Here is a 15,189-nt window from a genome sequence, read left to right on the forward strand (position 1 = left end):
TGAACACATGGACGCTGTATCTTAGTATTCTGAGGGGTATTTTATTTATAATGTTATGGCATTTTCCATTGAGCTACAAGGATGTGTCACATGTCTGCATCACTGATAGCAAGCTGCTGGCATTAGTGCCTTTAGATTGGATACACATTTGGGCTACTGTGGATGATGATGAGATGCTGCAGGATACGTCTCGCATGAGCTGCCAAAGAGGTTTGCAGTTATTTTTAAGTGCCGTCAGTGCTAACAATAAATTGAGAGATGAGAGGTGGAAATCCTTGTTCCAGGCTTTCCTCAGTACCAAGGTTTTTCTCCCAATTTCTCACTTCCTAATTCAAGAGTCATCTAATAATCTGTTGTTCCACTTTATTGTTTCAAATTTTTATGACTCTGTTATGAGTTGGAATGGACTGCTATAAGAATTTTATTCACAAGTAGCTGCACCACATCCACTATTCATACTAATGTATATTATTGCCACTAATGCTATTTTTAAAGAACATGTGGTTTGGATATGTTAAAGTTTATGGAATTGGACTCTAACCAGTAATGTCCATCTGTGCTATAAGGGTGTAAGAAATGCCTCACAGGTTATAAAGTAATCCAAGAAATGGAATTGTATTGGAATAGTAGACCTTGTGGGACTTTCTCCCTAAAAAAATCAAAATTCTGTCAGACTCTGAGAATTTATCCATCACAGTTCATTAATACTACCAAACCCTATTTTTAGCATTTCCATAGAGTTAAGAAGTGCACATATCTGGGCTGCAGAAAGAAGAGACTTTGTCTAAGCATGTTTTTGCTTCCAAGGCAAAAAAATCTTGTCTCAGTGGGACAAGCGGAGCCTGCCTGTGCTGTTGGCAGCATTTCAAAGGGAAATGTTGCTAGAATGAAGCTAGAAATCCCTGTGGATAATTGTAAAGTCGTGACTGCAATGTAAAAGGGAATCTCTCTTGTGAAACTGACCATACAATTAAAAAAGCTTTTTAAAGAATGAAGAGGTCCTTTTCTATAGTAAATAAAAACAGTATAGGAAAAGCTGCTTATCTATTTTTTTTCAAGTTGATACCTTGCATCGAGTCACTGCCCTGCCCCACTGCATCCAAAAAGTGAGCCAGGAGCAAAGGAGAGACAAAGAATGAAATGGAAGCTGGAGGAAGGATGTGAGTCACCTCACATGAAATAGATGAACGAGGATGAAATGTTGCAAGGTGTTAGCTTTCAAAAAGCTGATTTCAAACACTAACTGCTTCATCCCAAAGATAAGTAAAGCACTCAACAACATCACAGAAAATATCTGATGAATAAGAAAAAGGTGATGGGAAATGAGCATCATTCCACTCCTTTCTTATCCTCTGTGTTTGCACTTAATCCTCATGCAGAGGGTTTACTACTCTTCCCAGAAAAAGCATTGCCCTTGACTGCTTTTCAAAAACAGCAAAAAGGAATGGCTTATTCAGTGTTACATCCAGGTACGCCGCACTTTCCTTTTGTGCTTCAGGGTCTTCTGGCTGATCTGTTCCATCACTGGCCAGTTTGAAAAAGGCTTTATTTATTACCTGTAAGGAAAAACATAAGAGAAACTCTGGAGTCACTCAGAGCACAGTCATGATGGGACAAATGAGTCTGAGTAAATAAGTGTGATAAACCACATTGTACTCCATAGATATTTTAAAAAGATGTTGGAGTAGTTGTCCATAATGTGCAAAAGCTGTATCACTGCTTTTGTGCTGCCCTGGTCTGTAGTCCTGTTAGCCATGGTTTAACCCCAGCCAGCAGCTGGGTACCACACAGTTGCTCACTCATTCCTCCCAGAACTTGCCAACAACTAAAACTTTTGTGTTATCAGCATTATTCTCCTACTAAATCCAAAACATACACTGTATGTGATACTCAATCCCCTACTAAGCACGTCGCCCTGCATGGCTCTGACTGCTTTGTTCTAGGTAAATTTATTCAGTTTAGGAGGCTGAAACTGTACAGGAAACATAATGTTTTTGAATGCCAGTGATCTGTACTGTACCTTTCCAATTGTCAGACTGGCGTTGCTCATCTTGCTGAAATCTGCCCCTTTCCCCAGCAGTGTAGGCAGTTCCATGTCTGCAAGAACCTCCTGTAGGTCAGAGCTGTCTTCTAGTGTTAATGCTGGCAGCGTTAATTTAATTTCTCTGCAGAGAGAGGGAGAGAGAGAAGCGAGTGAGTGCTTGTTCACTGTGAAAGCATCGTGGTTGGGCAGTCCTGGGGAATGGGCATGTGAAAAGAACTGCAACCAGTGCTTGGTGTATGGGCACCAACACAGTGGGTGCCTGTTATTGCTTCCAAGCGTGAGCTCACCCAGACTTCACCCAGGGTCTGCTGCTAAACCCCAGATCATCCTGCTTCATGGGTGGGATGCAAAGGGACTTGCTCATTTCCTTGAAATACCCCCAGATAAAACACTGCTCCCACCAAAGTGGAGCTCCTTTGCAGTGAGCCCCCTGGCTGTGCAGGGCTTTCTCTTTGTGCTCACTAGTAAAGCCTCCCTGGCAAGATCTGACCCCAGGTGAGCAGGCAGGCCTGCATGGCTCACCCCATCCCATCCATCCCTGCCACGGGAGGGTGCACATGCCCCTTCCCTACCTTGGGGACAGCCACTGGAGCCAGGCTGAGGACTGCCACGTCAGCTCGGACTCCACGTGCTCCAGGTCACTGCCGTTGATGGGCTGCAGCAGCACCAGCAGCGCCGTCTTGCTGATGGGGACTTCCACCACGGAGAAAGTCCCACTGGCATCAGTTTTGTACTTGAATGTCCCCGTGATAGACAACATAGGGACTGAGACCTTTGTGTTTGAATCCACCCAGAACTCCTGAGGCTCTTTGAATGGGAGGGCATGCTTAACATTCACTGAAAAATAGATCAAGAAAGGAGAAATTGATTCTTCTCTTCCTTCCCTCCTCCCCTCTGCCCCTTAGCTGGTCTTTTTAAGAACAACACACTGTGCCTTAGAGAAGGACTGTGTGTATAAAATCACATTTAGCTACTGTAATCACGTCTCCCCATTTCAATCTGCCTTCTGGTGGCATCAAGCTCTCAGCACAGGAGCCATGACCATCAGGACTGTGACTAAAGCTGCTGTGTTTCTGCTGGCTTTGTGGCCTTTCCTGGGGACAGGAAAGTGTCTCTGCTTGCTGGGTTGCCTGCCTCCTCCCAGGCTGCCACATGGTCCCCAGGGGCTCACAGGCCTGTGCAGAGGGTCTGCCTGGTGTCCTCTCTGTTCCTCGAGTGCAGTGGTGGCATGTTTGGAAGCACATCCACCAGGGCCAGCCCTTGCTGCAGGAGCACTCTCAGGCACCCGAGTGGGCTCGGGAGAGGAAAGGCAGCACAAGCTCAGCCTGAGCTGACTCTCACCCTTCACCATCTTACAAACCAAAGCAATGGGGAAGGTTGCAAGCACAACACTCAAGTGTTGGTTAAGCCAAGGAGATTAAAAAGGACATACTTGAACACTTACTAGACCTTAAAATAAGTTTCTTTCCCAGTTCACAACTAGGAGAGGCCTTGCTCTCACCTTGCACTACTTCTGTGCATCTTTGCATTTCAACAAGTTGTCTTCTCACTGCCACAGATCAGTGCTGCTGCCCAGCTGGGCAGATCATCCTGTTTAGCACTAAAGGAACTACTTGCCCTCAGTGAAACTTGCACCTGATGCTCTGCATTGAATTCTAAATGGCAGGCCCTGCTTGGCAGTATGTCTACAAATGTGAAGAAAACTGAACACTTGAGACCACTGGAGCATTTAGCTGTTGTTTTGTATGGAGTTCTGTCACTTTATCAGTGCTATGGCTGTTAATAGCATCTCAGAGCTTATAGAACGTGTTTCAGAGAAAAAAAATAAAGTACTTTTTCCTTTCTGCAGATATAGGGACAGACATAGAGCATGACAGCATCAGCTTTCATGGATGCCCCTTCACAACTAAATGGCAAACCAAATGCAAAAGTCATCTTCTGTGTTTATGAGAAGATAATTGCTTGTGTAATTCATTTGTTCTTGAGCCAATTTTGTCCATCCCATGTGTGGGGACTGAGACATTTCAAATGCACCTTCTGAGAGAGAAGGAGTAGAGCTGACCCAGGCCGACCCTTGGACATGTGTCTTTAAGCTTATACAAATTACAAGTTTGCAATACAGAGGAAGAGGAAAAAATGGTTATACCAGAGGAAAACTCTGCTTTTGTGACCTTGCCCAAGTCTGTAAGACAATTAATTCTGTAGTGTCATATCTGTGCTAGATCTTTCAATGAAGAGAAAGCTGGTACCCACAGCTCGCAGAGAGAATGACAGCACCCATGAAAGGCAAAGAAAACCTGACATCCAGTTTTGAGGTGGGAAGATGGAGGAACAAAAAGGTTTCCTGGGCACCACAACTCCACCTTTAGCAGTAGGGGCCCACTCAGGAACTTAGGGCTCACTGCAGCTTTTCTGAACTACAGCCCCAAGTAGGCAAGCTGTCTGAAGTGTGCGGTCTTTGGATTAAATTCAGTCACAAGGATCTAGGAAAGCAGCTACCCTCAGAAGAGAAGGCTCAGTTGTAGTGCAGAGGGATTTCTGGGACAGCACCATGGAATGACCCTAGGCAATGAAGGGATTGCCTTATTTCTTCTAGGTTTGTATCAGCCTCCCTGCTTCCCTAACTGAAGTTGTTCTGTTGCTGCCTGAGCTAGATGTTGCCTCCAGATTTCTGTGTTTAAAAACCACTATAGTAGTCATGTCCATTGTATTTTTAGCCTTTTTTGTATCTGTACCTCTGGCCTGCTATCCCCAGCTGCTTTGGCTTTCTTTAAAGCCCTGATCAATCTTGCTGGAGGGCCCTCATGGCTTTTAGTTCCTTTTCAGCCAGAAATGCTGCACAATTCTTTCTTATGCACCTTTCCACACCTTTCCCAATCCTTAGTTTCCTGGACAAGGAAAATTTCTTGGAGGCCATCTCCCTCCTCCTCACTGCCTGTTGCCCTTGCAGGCTCCTGGCAGAGTGCAGGCAGGATCCCTGGCACAGCGGTGGGGAGCAGAGGTCCAGCCTTTCATCTGAGCCCTTCCCTTTCCCTGCTGGCCAGGCGTGACCTTGCTTCCTTCCCAGGAGCAGGGTTGCTGCCCGTCCTTCCCCAAGCCCGTTCCCAGAATGAGCAGAGCTGCCTCCTACCTGCCAAGCGTGTGTCCACTGCAAACAGCAGCTCGGCGGATGGGTCGATGTCTGCCAGTAAGCACTTGCTCCTGCCCTCGCTTTTGGCCTCCACAAAGGCATTTATTTGTTTTGCTGCCTCGCCTGGGTTTGTAAAGTCAACAGCTCGGGCGTAGAATGCATCAGCACTGGGGAGCAAGTGCTGCATGAACAGCTGGAAGAGGGGTGTGCCAGGGGCAGAGAACAGGCTCAGTGTCTTGGAAAAGAGCAGCTCCTCGTCCTCGCTCTTCACAAGCCTTTCAATTGTCCTCAGGCTGGAAAGGTAGTTTCTTCCAACTGCTATGGAAGTGCAGTCAAGGTTTCCAGAGGGAGGAATAAATCCCAGAAAACCCTGCAAATCAAGTGCTGTCTGGTTTGAGGCACCCAGGTAGAATGACACCAAGGAGCTGTAGAGGCTGGTTGGGGACAGGAGCACATTTTGGCCCCTCTGTGCTTTCTGCAGAGCGCTGTAAAACCGCGTGCCCAGGACGTACACCAAGTCACTCAAGCCCCGTTCCTCCTTCCCCCAGGTGCTGATGCTTGGGGCTTCCAACTTGTTCTGGTCATTCACGTCACCTTCATATTCAGGTGTGGTTTGGGACTCGATGGAGACAGGGACAATAGTCTTTCCCTCCTGAATCAATTTCTCCAACTTGTCGCAGTCACTGGCATTGATAGAAATCAAATTGAAAGGGTGGACATAGACCCGGTCACAAGTCACCACGGTAAGGCAAGCCAACAAGCAGAGAAGATCTGCTACCAGATTCATGTTGGAAAACTGCCTCCACAGGGTCTGCTGAAAGAAAAAATGGGGAGGAAAGAAGACTGGTCAGTCTGTTTCAAGTACAGTTTCTATTAATCCCAGACTGAAGTGGTAGTGCTGTGTTGGAGTTACAAAGGTGGGAATTTCAGCATTTAGTGATGTTTGGTCTGACTCTGCCCCAAAAAAGCCCAGGATGAGACAGACACAAGTTTCAATGGCAGCAGGTGGGAAATGTAAGCACAGATACCCCCCACAGTACCCTAAGGATTTAGCATGGGAATGGTTACGGATGCTGGTTGTGCCTGCAAACTAGAGCATGCTACTTCTGCAAAATCTTATTTTGCAACAAATGCAACAACATTTGTTCCTGAGACCTGGTCAGAGCCATCTCTGCAAACTGCTGGACTGAGCCTTGCTGACACACGGCTGGACTAAGCAATGTGTCTGCTGCTGTGCAGGAAGTGGGTTTGGAAACCAGTTCTCTTAAGGCCCAGACACAGAATGGTCCTGCTTTGTATGTCTGGTCAGCAAAATACTTGGCACCAGCACAGCATGCTATGTTTTCATAGCCCAGTGCAAACATTCATTCTAGCTTCTAGGCAAACACACTCCAGGCTCCCTTGTACAAATGTGCTTACACTGAAACCATTTTCATTGCACCTTCTATGTCTGAACACAGAGTTAGAAGGGGCAGGCTGAGTTTTACTCAGTTGTGCAGGCAGTCTTCTGCTGAGATAAAAGACTGCTTGCTGTTCTTGTTTTTCCTGACAAGAAGCAGAGAATTTTACTTTATGTGGCTGTCACTGGTGTTTTAGCACAAAGGATGTAATGCATATTGGGAATGAGAATGTCATGGACACACACACACTAATAAATTATACCCATTGACAAATTTTATATTTTTAGAAATCTCTCTTTTCCTGTATCAAACCTTTTGGTAACTAATAGCTCTGCTGTACCTTTCTTGGATTTCTAGTTTATGAATTATAATCTGTGTATTTGAAATCCAAATTGAAATGCATTCAAAATTATGCATCTGTAACATATCATCAGCCAAAATGCTGTTATTCAGAGCTGTATTTTTATTCTACTAGTAATTGCTTGTTTATTGTCGCTTTGTTCACCCTCTTTTGCCCATTTCAAGTTCTGCAGAGCTCATTGGATGGGCAAAATGCTATCACCCTTGCCAGTACCCAAGCCCTGCTCTCTGGTTTCTTTCTCCAAGGCTTTTTGAGTCACACCAGTCTGTCAGGTATTGTAATTCTGGTAGCCTGAGCCTTTTGAGAGGACACAGAGCAATGTCTGTCTCACCAACGCTTTACACAGAGTGGAAGCACTTGTGTTTAAATCCATCTGTTCAAGACCTGGCCCTTTCCCAGCCTAATTTACAATGTATAACCTTATTCTTTCCCCTGAGGGGTCCCCGAGTATTTCATGCCTAGTAATATCCCAGTCTGCAGTATCATCACTCTCTTGCACATACAAAAACTGAGATGTGCAGGTTCTTGGTAGCGAGACTTACCTTGCTAAGTACATCTGCCCGCTAACATGGATATCTACATTCCCAGGCTGTAGGCTCCTATCCAACAGCTGGGTTTGCAAATGGAGTTTCTGTTGCTGTGGTGGTCACTCAGGATGTCTAAGTGTCTTCCTACTGAATGCCTGTGGGTCAAGCCTGGAACTATTTGCTCCCCAGAGGCATGCAGGGGAGGACCTGCTGCAAGTCTCTGTCCCTGTGCCTTCACCCAAGGATTGTTCTTCCCCATTAACTCCCACCTCATCCTCTAAGTTACTGTATGGGCAGCACAGTGGTGCTGCTGTCCCCTCTTCACCTCCCCAACCCTGCTGGTGGCATGGGACATGCGTGACAGAGCATATTCATTGCTTATGGCTGGTTAAAAAATTATCTTGGGAGGTGCCTTCCCATCTTTCACAATTAGCTCAGCTACTGTGCTAGTGGATTTCTAGACTATTCAACACAATATTTTTCACATTGGGATGCTCAGGAAAACAAACCAAAAAGCCACAAATTGGAAGGAATGCCCTTCCCACACTGTCCTCTCCATCATACTTTTCTTTTGAGGCATTACTTAATCTTTCCTGCACAGCAGGAGGGTGCCCCCGGGCCACCCAGGCAGGCTGTGCCATTGGGCACCACTGGCACGCAGTGGTCACTGCTCTCTGGCTGCCAGAGCCCTCTGTCAGCTTTGTTCCAAGAGCAGAAGCAAGAGGAGCAGTTCTCCCTGCTGAGCACTTACCCTAAGCCCCGACTGTGGAAAGCAGCGCGGTTTATTTGGCTAAAGAAGAAGCCCCGAGCCCTTTGGAAAAGCACGAATACCTGAGCTGAAAGAGCAGCATTCAAAGCAAATCCAGTAAGAGCTCTTACTTGCCCCTGTCCTGGGGGATGTCGCCCCTCCGATGCTGCTGTCCCTCGGGCCAGCTCCTCAGGGCACCTGTCCCCGGTGCCGGGACTGCGGGTGGACCCTGCTCTTTCTCAGGGCCGCGTTGGCATTGCGCAAAGCTGCCTTACATCACAGCCCTGCGGCCGGGACAAGTCACCTCGGGCCAGCAGGGCCCAATGAGCCCCGAGCCCGGCTTAGCACCACTGCGGAGCAACTCCCAGGGGCGGATCCACAACCTTAACCAGCCCCAGCGCACCTGTGTGGCCGCAGTTACACATTTACCGGGGCACACACAGCGTTTTACTGCGCAGAATAACTGATTACAGGAGCTGAAGAGACATCATTTTGTGCCAGACTGAAAGGAATGCAAATTTCTTTATTTGTTGTACAGCTGGATCAGATTTTTGTCTTCACAGATAAACCGCCTTTAATCTTTACCTTGCAGCCTGGGGACCTAGGAGTGTATGAGGTGTGTATGCTACTGCAGAATAAAATGATTAAGCTCTCAATTTTTACTCTTTCTTTCCCTCTTGAACTGTTCAGAATGTCAAGGCTTTGTTCTTTCTCCTCTTGAAGAAAACATGTTGAAATGGAGAAGATGAAAGCCTGATAGGTGAGGTTGCCAGAGCTGGATCACAAAGACTTCATCCCTCCCAGTCTCAGCTTCCCAAGTACTGTTTGGGAAAAGGGCTTGGGATTTGCAGATCTTTCTGCTGCTTTTGAAACAATCTTTCAGTTTTGGCGTGCCCCTCCTTCCTATTTAAGCAAATAAACAGTGAATCAAACCAGGGACAATGCAATTTGTTAGACTGGGTCTTGTTCAGTGCCCCTGCTATTCTTAGTAATTAAAATCCCATGGCTCAACCAGGAGTAAGGCTGATTTATCATCTGTGCTTCAGTTTTAGAGGGCCAGTCAGGTGTGATTTGTACTGCAGCTACATTTTGGGTTCAAGGAGAGAGCTGAGAGGGGGGGATGTTCTCAATGTGCCTGGGCAGCTGGAGCTGGTGAGATGAAGGTGGAGACAGCTGAGTCCTGCCAGCCCAAGGGCTGTGTGCCAGGTGCCTAACGCCAAAGAGACGAGAAATCTCTGTCTCTGCCTTTCATTTAAACAATCTGATTACCCTCACTCTAATGAGGTCCAAAAGTGGTTCTGAGCCCAGGCCTGTATAACATGCTATCATGCACTGAAGGCTTAAACAAACAGCTTGAAATATTCAAGGTTTTTTGTCCTCTTTCTGCCTGAGCATCTCACTTGAGGAAGGATCTGCTTATAGAACAACCCCTGAGCATTTGTACCATCTCCAGAGAGCTTTAAAATGCTTCTAGATGAGCAAAGAATACAGGCAAAGGAAGAAGGATGAAAAATGAAAAATGCATATTGCTCAGCTAAATACTAGGAGATCAAGTTAGGTTTCAGGTTGGAATACCCAATCCCCCTTCTTTCTCCTCTACCCTGGAGACTCCTTCCTACAGGCAGACCAAGGGAGCCAGCTGGTCCTTTAGAGGGCAGTGGAGCTGCAGGTGGGACATGAGCACAGCCCCAATCTGTATCTCCTGCACCACCACACGTGGGTTCACCTGAGGCACCAGGCAGGCACAGCAGTGCACACAAATGGCCAGACCCTGCTGATCCTGTGAGCTATAGCTGGTCTGCTGTGCCCCCTGAGGCTTGAACACAGGTAAAAAGAAAACCCATCCCAGTACTCTCCATGTCGAGGACACACAAATGAAAGCTGTTTCATGGAAGGGCACCTTGTATTCTGTAAAACTCTGAAAAGCATCCTTGCAAAAAAGAATTACTGGCTTTGGCTAATAAGCTACAAGTAATGCTAATAACATCTAGTAGAGCTGTCAGACTTACATGTTTGCTGTGGACAATAAACACTGAAAGAGGAAATCACAAACCCCTCACCCATTGTACTTTTTTCCCTTTGTTCTGTAGCATCCAGACAATATTGTTGTTTGGGTATCTCCTGCTTCCAGCTCGCCTGAATGTCACAACCAAGCCATGCTGCAGCTGTTCATCTCGTTTTGTTGTAAGTACCAGCCCTAAACAGGCAGCCCTGGCTGCAGGAGATGCTGCCCTGAAGAAGAGGATGAGCAGGAGCCACCTGAACAACAAATCTAACATGCTGGTCTGGTGGCTCTGCCACATAAAGAAAGTTCAGTTGACTTGAATATTCTCAGAGTTTTCAGTCAAGTTGATCCTTGGGTGTCTTTTGGTGTTTGTGCACTCGGTTCTATTGTTTTCTGTCTATAAAAAAATGGTCAGTGTCTTTGAGGAACACAGAAGTCTGTCTTTCCCTCCTCATTCTTGCCTCCACATCAATAAAGTAATCAAATTAAAATACTTAGCTTTCTCCAGAAAAAGAAGTTTCACCAGGTAATGTTCAATGTCCTGTTTTCACCACCGTCCTCCTCCTGCTTCAGGCCACCAGGAATTTGGCTGGCCCCAGTAATGAGGGAGAACCTTTGATTTCACCTTATGTTCATGCACTACTACAAAGCTCAGACACAGTTCCCCCCCTCATTTGCCGGTCACTTGTGCTCACTCAATTAATATTCCCCTATTAAGATGCATCACACACCAGTGCACTTCTTAGATCTTTGTCTTTTATCTTCTAACAGTTCCTTCTAAAAGATTCTTCTTCAGATTACAAAGAATATATCCTGCCACACCTGCAATATATCTTATCCTAGAAGTACTTAGCTACAGTTAGTCTTTCATTTTGCTTCTGAGATATTTTTAAGCAGGAGTGCATGAGCATTATTCCAATTACTATATGTGGACTGTGTTGTCAGGCTTTTTTTGCTGGGTTGCCATGGTTTTAGGAATGAGAGTGTGCTTCAAGACAGAGCTTCGACTTTAGAAAGCGGAGTCTCTATCCTGCCCTTCAGCTCTGGTGCCCAAGGATTTTGCCCCTTAAAGAGAGCTGTGCCAGAGAACTTGCACTGGGCCAAATTTGGGCAAAAAGCTTTCTGGCAACAAGGAACCCAAGAAGGTGAAAGCAAGGCTGTTCTACAAGCATCCCCTATCCAAAAGAAGCCTCTGGCCCACACACATTTTCTAACAAACCTCTCCCTGCAGCACCACAGTAAAGGTACAAAGAAACACAGACCTCTCAAACCTGTTCTTCAGCGGTGAGGTGTGTGCTCTCCTTTTGCCCCACTCTCCGATTTTGGAGGGGGCACTCGCCTGCCCTTTTTATACCCACTCTTGCATAAGCCAGGCCCGCCCTCCTCCCCCCACCGCTGCCCTCATTTCTCTTCAAAACCTGCCTCTGTTTTTCCTGCTTGTTATTCATGGTAGCTGCTGAGAGGGAGCAAAGAGGGGTGGAAAAACACTGGTGCTGTGGTTATGGGTTTCTTTGCAGCCATCCTAGGGATCAGGTCTCCTGGCCAGCCTCACTCTTTTGAAGTGCTGATATGGAAGCGCTCCCCTGCCCCATGAAAAATTTCTCGGTGATGGTGCTCTAGCACTTCCCCATGCAAATACTGCCAAAAAAGCTTCAGAAATTTTAACCCTGGCAGAGGAACACTAACCCTACAGACAGCAGCATGTAATTCAGCCTCGAATGGGAAAATATTTTTGTTCAAGCTAGAATTTTGACTGATCGACCAGTCTGCCAAAGAACATTTTGTCTCCACTTTGTCAAAAAGTATTTCATTGATCTGAATTGTTCTGGGAAAAGCTGTATAAAACTCAGCACTTTGTGAGGAGACAATAGTAAATATTTTATTCTGTTTTGCTCCATTAGTTTTCCAGCTTTCCCAAATTTTGCTCTGGCACCTGAACTCAAAAGGGCCAGACATATTCCTGTGATGATGCTCTTGTCTCCTGCGAGGCGGCAGACCTGGAGGAGGGATAATAAATTACTCTGCTCACAGGCTCAGACCACAGACCTTCACATGACATCTTCCTAACTTGAGTTGGCATGTCTGACATACATAGATTATGAATTAATAAGTGGCTAATTTAGACATAATAGCGTGTACATGGCATATATAATTCATTACTGAATTTGAAGGTTTCTTTTATTAAGCCTAAAAGTATCTTGAGTGAGAAATAGCCACAAACAGTCTGTGACTTGACATGGGTAATCGTGAACTCCTACCATTCTGTCAACATTCACAATATTCCCTCTCTCATCTGTTTTGGTAAGGGAACACAGCCTGGAGTCTTAACAAGGCTCCAAATGGAGAGGGCAAACAGGCAGTGGGAAAAGGACAGGGAGGAAAGGCAAAAGAGAATGCCTGTGTGGGAGGATCCAACAAAAGGAAGATTGGGGGCTGTTTCTTCATCGGCTGCTGCAGTGGTCACCCCAGGTGTGGCAGTCGGTCCTAAGGATGGAATGGAAGAATGATTGTTTGTGAGACATCCAGGAAAAAAACCTTGTAGAGCAGTAGAGCTCCTACAGAGACCAAGACATTTCAATTTGGAAGAGAATCCACCAGTATGGAAAGTATAAACATAAAATGCTGAAGGTGAACAGAAAGTCTTGAATCACTCTTTTGTAATATTGCCAGAATCAGTGCATTCCCAGTAAAATTATCAGGCAACAAATACAAAGGAAGAACCCTTTTGCATGCTTGAACTGCAGGAGACACTGCCACAGGATGCTGCAGAGGCCAAAGGTCTTGGTACAAAAAGAGATTAAATGAAATAACAGAGGGTGTGGTCACTGGCCTCTGCAGAACATGCTGGTCCAGGTGTGATTGCTAACTCGGGAAATCCCCAGACAGACAGCTGTCATGAATTTTGCTTGTGCCAGCATCTCTCATGCCTTTCTCCAAGGGATTGTCTTCAACATGCTGTGGAAATAGAGATGTCTGAGCTGAGGCCAGTTTATGCTGGCTCATTTTGCAGCACAGACTGAAAACACTCTTTCAGTAGAGCTATACCAGTGAAACACTGCACTCAGCAATCCCAGCCCTCAGCCTCAGCATTGTTCCTGTGCACAGAGCATTTAGGAACATGCTGCTACCTCTTCAAAATCAACAGAAAGCCTGGAAAATATGAACAGTTTTCAAAAACTGTGGGTAGGCTCCTAACATTAATTAGCCATGTTTCAGGATTTTTTTCTGTCTTAATTAGAGTACATTTACTAACTGCAGCAGAATTATTGCATAGGGGTCTAAAATGTGTCTCTGTCTCCTGCCAGACCCATGAGGTCTGTTCTAACTTCGGCTGCACACACAGTATCCGGTGAATTTTTCCAGAGTGAAAAAGTAAGAAAGGAGTACCACTCTGGCAATGTGTCAGGCAAGTTTCTATACTTCAATAAACCACTTTCCTCCCCATTCTGTAAGAATTGTGGCCAGCTGCCATGGGCCTAATTTTATTTGTTTATTTTTGCTGTCTCTGGTGGAGAAAGGCAGTGCAAAGTAATAGATTTTTAGCTGTTTTAATAAAACAGGAATAGGTTTGCATGTGATTTTTCCTGTGTTTTCTCTGTATGCCTGACCTCTGCCCATGCTGGCTGGAACCACTTTCCTGTGAAAGCTTCTGGTGAGCATGAGGGATGTACTCAGCTTGCCCAATTTTTTGTGTAAAGAGGATTGCAAAAATGCTTTTCAATAATAACATTCAAAGTACAGATGATGAAAGAGAGGGATTATCCCGCTTCTGCCGTGGGTTCTCACAGCAAGGAGCAATGGAAAACTTGGTAACTTGGCTCCCATAGACCGTAAGGATCACGTGTGCTGTTCCTGTGCTGGGGTGGAGGGAAACAGCCTGTCTGCCTGGATGATGCCAAAATGCATGTGATGAGTGGGCAGCCTGAGAGCTGACTCGGGTGGAAGGGCTGATGGGGCACGGTGCTCCCTCCCCACAGGAGAGGGGCCCTGGCTGAGAGGTGCCAGCTGCCTGGGCTGCCCTCGCCCTGGCAGTGCCACAAATCCTCCCCGTTGGAGGAGGGAGCATCACCATCTTGCCATCTCTTTCAGCTTCTCAAGGAAGCTTGTGTTACCACTAGTACGTATTCCAGCCTAAAATTACAATTGGTTTGTCACAGCTTGTGTTTGCAGGCCTTTGTGACGGTAAAGATTCCTTCGAATTTTCATAGCCCTATTTTTTTTCTGCCCTGGTGGAAGATGCAGTTTTTAAGAGCATTTTAAGAATGGTCTGTGCACAGCCTGCACATGCACACAGAGGCATGACTGGCATGGGCAGAGAAAACTTCCTTCCCTGAGGATTTCAAAACACTTTGCAGTCTAACAGTTACATCAGCAACATATAATTGATTTGGGGTCCTTTCCTGTGGCACATGTTGTGCCTGTGAGGAGCAAGAGACAATCCCAGACAGAAGTAGCCAGGACAGAGCAGCCTGTCCTGGGAGTGAAAGTGGACACTAAGAGGTGACATGAATCACCTTCAGTCATGCAGCAGGTTGGCAGCATCTCAAGGACAAACAGCGAGGTTTCTCTACTCCCAGCCCAGTGTGTTTACCTTTTTGATGACACTCTGCCTTCATACAATCCTGTGGGTAAGGCAGAGCAGCAGGGATGGCAGCACCAGCACAGCAAAATGCCTGCCTGAAAGAGCTGTTGCCAGCTTTGTTATCAGAACTCTGGCAGATGCCTTTGTGTCAGGGAGGGAATTTGTGCTGTCCCAATATTTTCCAGCTGGGTCAGCCACTGAAGTCTTCAAGCTGTTACCCAAGCTGAGCAAGGAAAGCAGCCAGGTGACCACTGTCTGTGAAATGCCAAAATATTCAGCTCCAAAAGCCTCCACCACAAAACAACTGACTGCCCTCAGTATTGCAAGGGTGCTGCAATAAGCTCAGAAATGATTTACTCCCTGAGGATCTCCTAAGTGATATTTCTGGTGGC

At 46.2% G+C, this 15,189-nt stretch overlaps 1 protein-coding gene across 6 annotated transcripts in view; it reads right to left on the minus strand.

The window, feature by feature from the left end:
• Positions 1 to 21: 21 nt before the first annotated feature.
• AGT (angiotensinogen) overlaps positions 22 to 15,189 on the minus strand; it is a 22,561-nt gene continuing 7,393 nt past the window's right edge. For 2 of the 6 annotated variants that reach the window (XM_063390523.1, XM_063390527.1), the window contains exons 2-5: positions 5,175 to 5,988; positions 2,617 to 2,881; positions 2,021 to 2,165; positions 22 to 1,556 (exon numbers count right to left, since the gene is read on the minus strand). In XM_063390523.1, the coding sequence (XP_063246593.1) occupies positions 1,365 to 1,556; positions 2,021 to 2,165; positions 2,617 to 2,881; positions 5,175 to 5,988 (1,416 nt within the window). In that variant the 3' untranslated portion in view covers positions 22 to 1,364. Of the gene's footprint in view, positions 1,557 to 2,020; positions 2,166 to 2,616; positions 2,882 to 5,174; positions 5,989 to 8,341; positions 8,572 to 15,189 lie in introns of those variants that run through there. The other 4 variants (XM_063390528.1, XM_063390525.1, XM_063390524.1 and 1 more) reach the window with 4 other exon arrangements.

This window comes from Prinia subflava, chromosome 2 (assembly GCF_021018805.1).
Source record: "Prinia subflava isolate CZ2003 ecotype Zambia chromosome 2, Cam_Psub_1.2, whole genome shotgun sequence".
Taxonomy (NCBI): Eukaryota; Metazoa; Chordata; class Aves; order Passeriformes; family Cisticolidae; genus Prinia; species Prinia subflava.